Here is a 3,062-nt window from a genome sequence, read left to right on the forward strand (position 1 = left end):
TTTGAAAAGAAATAAAGAATAAGGCAAACCCAAAAAGTTAAAACTTTCAATTCGTTGAACTTGTGTTTCCAAAATAAAGCTGTAGTTTATAAGCTCGTTCTAATTTAAAGCACGGCAAGTGCTTTGGTTGTTATTAATTTTTTAATTTTATTACAGCAAATATGAAAGGTTTATTATCTTTGACATTGAAAATGTTTCGTTAAGGCTTGAAATTAGTTAAAATCACTATAGATTAAAATAAAAGAATAGACAAAAAAAATTTCAAGTACTCATATCAATATGGTATATTTGTATTTCCAGGTTATTATTTGTGCAGCTAATAACAACCGTCAAGGAGTTTTAGAAATATCGCAGAAAATGGGATTTCTTACCGGATATGAATCGAAACAAATGGAAGAAGCTCACATAGATGCTGTAATGATTTTAGGCGAAATTTTTCGGTTTAATGGTGAATTCAACTTCGGACGTCAAGTTAATATAAATTATTGATACAGTTACCATTTATTATAACTTATAAATATTTCAGAATACAACAGAACGCATTGCTAATTTAGTGCCTACAATGGTGGCACACCGTTTGTGTCCACCACCTGAAGAAATCTACTCAATACATCGAAAGTTATCTGGTATTTTTCTTTTGTGCTCGCGATTAAATATAACCATGAATTGTAGACCATTTTATGAAGAAATTGTTTTAAACAAATTCAAGGATTAAACTTTATAGTTTTAATAAAAATTTGTATTTTAATTTTGGGGAGAAAAATGTAACAATTAGTTTAGATTTGTGCGCATATTTCATATAATGTATTTTAACATAGAACTTTTGTTGTGATGTAAAGTTAACAATAGTTTCGTTCCTCAAAGTAAGATTTAAGACCGTATTTTTGGGACAATTAATGTAATAAAGTTAAAAGTTTTAGTTAAGAATAATTAATAAATGCATAGCAGTCTTTATGGGGACATTTTCTATTTACACCTAAAAGTAGGCAAAGTTATTTACAATTGCAGTAATTTTAACAAGAAGACAAAAAGTCAGTGAGACAAACTGTCGAAGTAAAATGCTGATTTTTTGTAGTATTTATTATCTGGGTCAATTGTAAATAACTTTGAAAAAAAGAAATGGTAACAAGGTAAAGACTGAAATATGTAGAATGAATAATTTTGCGAATTACGCAAAATTATTATTACAGAATTAACTTTTAATTAATTTTTAAAGTTTTCTAAGTTATTGGGGCAATGTCTAATATAAAGGTCATATTAGAGAAAGTTCTAAGCGTAGGTGAAATCAGCTCTATATATATAGAGTCTGTTTATTAATTAGGGCAGTTGCAGTTAGTTTTTGATGTAAACTCGAAATGTGTTAGTTTTTAAGTGAAAGTAAAATGTGTCAGTCATTAGAAAGTCAATTGTAAAAAGTGAGTCAAAAGATGATTCTAAAAGGTGAATCCTAAAAAGAAAGTCAATTGTAAAAAGTGAGTCAAAAGATGATTCTAAAAGGTGAATCCTAAGAAGAAAGTCAATTGTAAAAAATGAGTCAAAAGATGATTCTAAAAGATGAATCCTAAAAAGGAAATTCTAGAAGTGATTCTAAAGGAATGTAAAAAGGTTAATCTAAAAAAGACATTCTATGAAATGAATTGTATATGAACAATAAATTATTAAAACATTAAATATGTTGTGGAATGTAAAAGTGTAAAAATATATAATCAAGAAGTAAAAATGAATAAACGTTAAGAATTGTCTATGAACAATTGTGTACTAGAATATTAAATATCAAAACCTATGGAAAACTGTAAAAACGCAATAATACTATGTGTGTAATTTTCTTTAAAATTTAAGACATTGAGTTTATATATTATAGACAATAAATGAATGAAATGAACAAAAATTACGTGTTTAATTTTATTATCGAGAGTATGAAAGTGTTTTGAAAATTTTGGAAATACAACATTGTTTGCCATCAGTTTTTGGTCTCCTCGAAATTATATATAACATTAAAAATACAACATTGGCGCAGCCGGTACCGGAAAAGGATTTTTCCGGTCAACAACCTACGTGGGAAACATATCACATATTATATCAAAACATATTAATTTTTACATCATTCTACGAGGGATTTTTTTTGAAGATACAACATTGAAGATGACATCACACGGAAAACAATATTCTAAAATATATGTAAGTGATACAATAATTATTATTCTTAAGTAAATAATCTATCTAGAAAATTTGAACTATCATATACGGAAAGCTAGCATGAAAAAATTTAAATTGTAAGCTAGCATATAAAATTAAATTGTATAATAGCAAGAAAATTTATATTAATCATTTTTAAAATTGCTTAATTTAATATTTAATATCCATTTAATATTCAAATTTACATTTATGATTTCTAAATTTCAATAAGTTTTGTGCATTTTCTGTTGGTTATATTGTACCATTTTTTGAATATTTTGGAGGGGTATTATGAAGTACTCATATTGTTTTGTATGTGAGGAGAGGTTTAGGAAAGAAAAGATTGAATCACATTTGAGGATTCATGATAAGTTATTAGAAAAGGTGAATGATTTAGTTGACAGAATTACAGTAGAATCGATTTTAAAATACAAAGGCGGAGAGTTTCTTTATAATTTAGAGTTTAACAAGGTAAAACACTTAGGTAAAGAAGCCATTAGGAAATGGCAACAGAAAATAATAAAGGATTATAATAAAGAAAATTAATTAAATTTATTTTTTAGTCATATAAATTTCGAAAATTTATACAATTTGTACAAAAAGTATTGTGTTAATGAATTACAAAATATGGCATTAAAATAAAGTGTGAAAAATAAATTTTGATTTGTTTTTGATGTTTCAAGCAAAGAATTTTGCTGGTTGGTAAGCAAAGAGTTTTTGCTGGTTAATAAATGTGTGAAATGAATGTTGGTTTTTGTTTCACGAAAATTTTTGTTTTTCTGTATGTTGGCTAATAATATTATGCTTGAACCCAATGAATTATAATAATTAAGATTAGAGATTTTTGTCTGCGGTTTATGATTCTGAGATTTATGTAATTGTTGGTT

General features: G+C 26.2%; 1 protein-coding gene across 1 annotated transcript; it reads left to right on the forward strand.

Moving 5' to 3' along the window:
- Window positions 1-264: 264 nt before the first annotated feature.
- On the forward strand, window positions 265-736 carry LOC119665065 (atypical kinase COQ8A, mitochondrial-like). Its single transcript, XM_038074385.1, has 2 exons — window positions 265-471; window positions 527-736. The coding sequence occupies exons 1-2, from the start codon at window positions 280-282 to the stop codon at window positions 713-715; spliced, it is 381 nt and encodes a 126-aa protein (XP_037930313.1). The 5' UTR covers window positions 265-279; the 3' UTR covers window positions 716-736.
- Window positions 737-3,062: the final 2,326 nt, after the last annotated feature.

Source organism: Teleopsis dalmanni, unplaced genomic scaffold (genome assembly GCF_002237135.1).
Source record: "Teleopsis dalmanni isolate 2A unplaced genomic scaffold, ASM223713v2 unscaffolded_contig_3391, whole genome shotgun sequence".
NCBI classification, from domain to species: Eukaryota; Metazoa; Arthropoda; class Insecta; order Diptera; family Diopsidae; genus Teleopsis; species Teleopsis dalmanni.

What these genes read in the sequence shown, in the direction of transcription:
- LOC119665065 (XM_038074385.1), top strand. Translation starts at nt 280, where the DNA reads ATGGTATATTTGTATTTCCAGGTTATTATTTGTGCAGCTAATAACAAC. An exon ending in AATTCAACTTCGGACGTCAA is followed by an intron (nt 472 to 526) that starts GTTAATATAAAT and finishes TAAATATTTCAG; the next exon opens with AATACAACAGAACGCATTGC.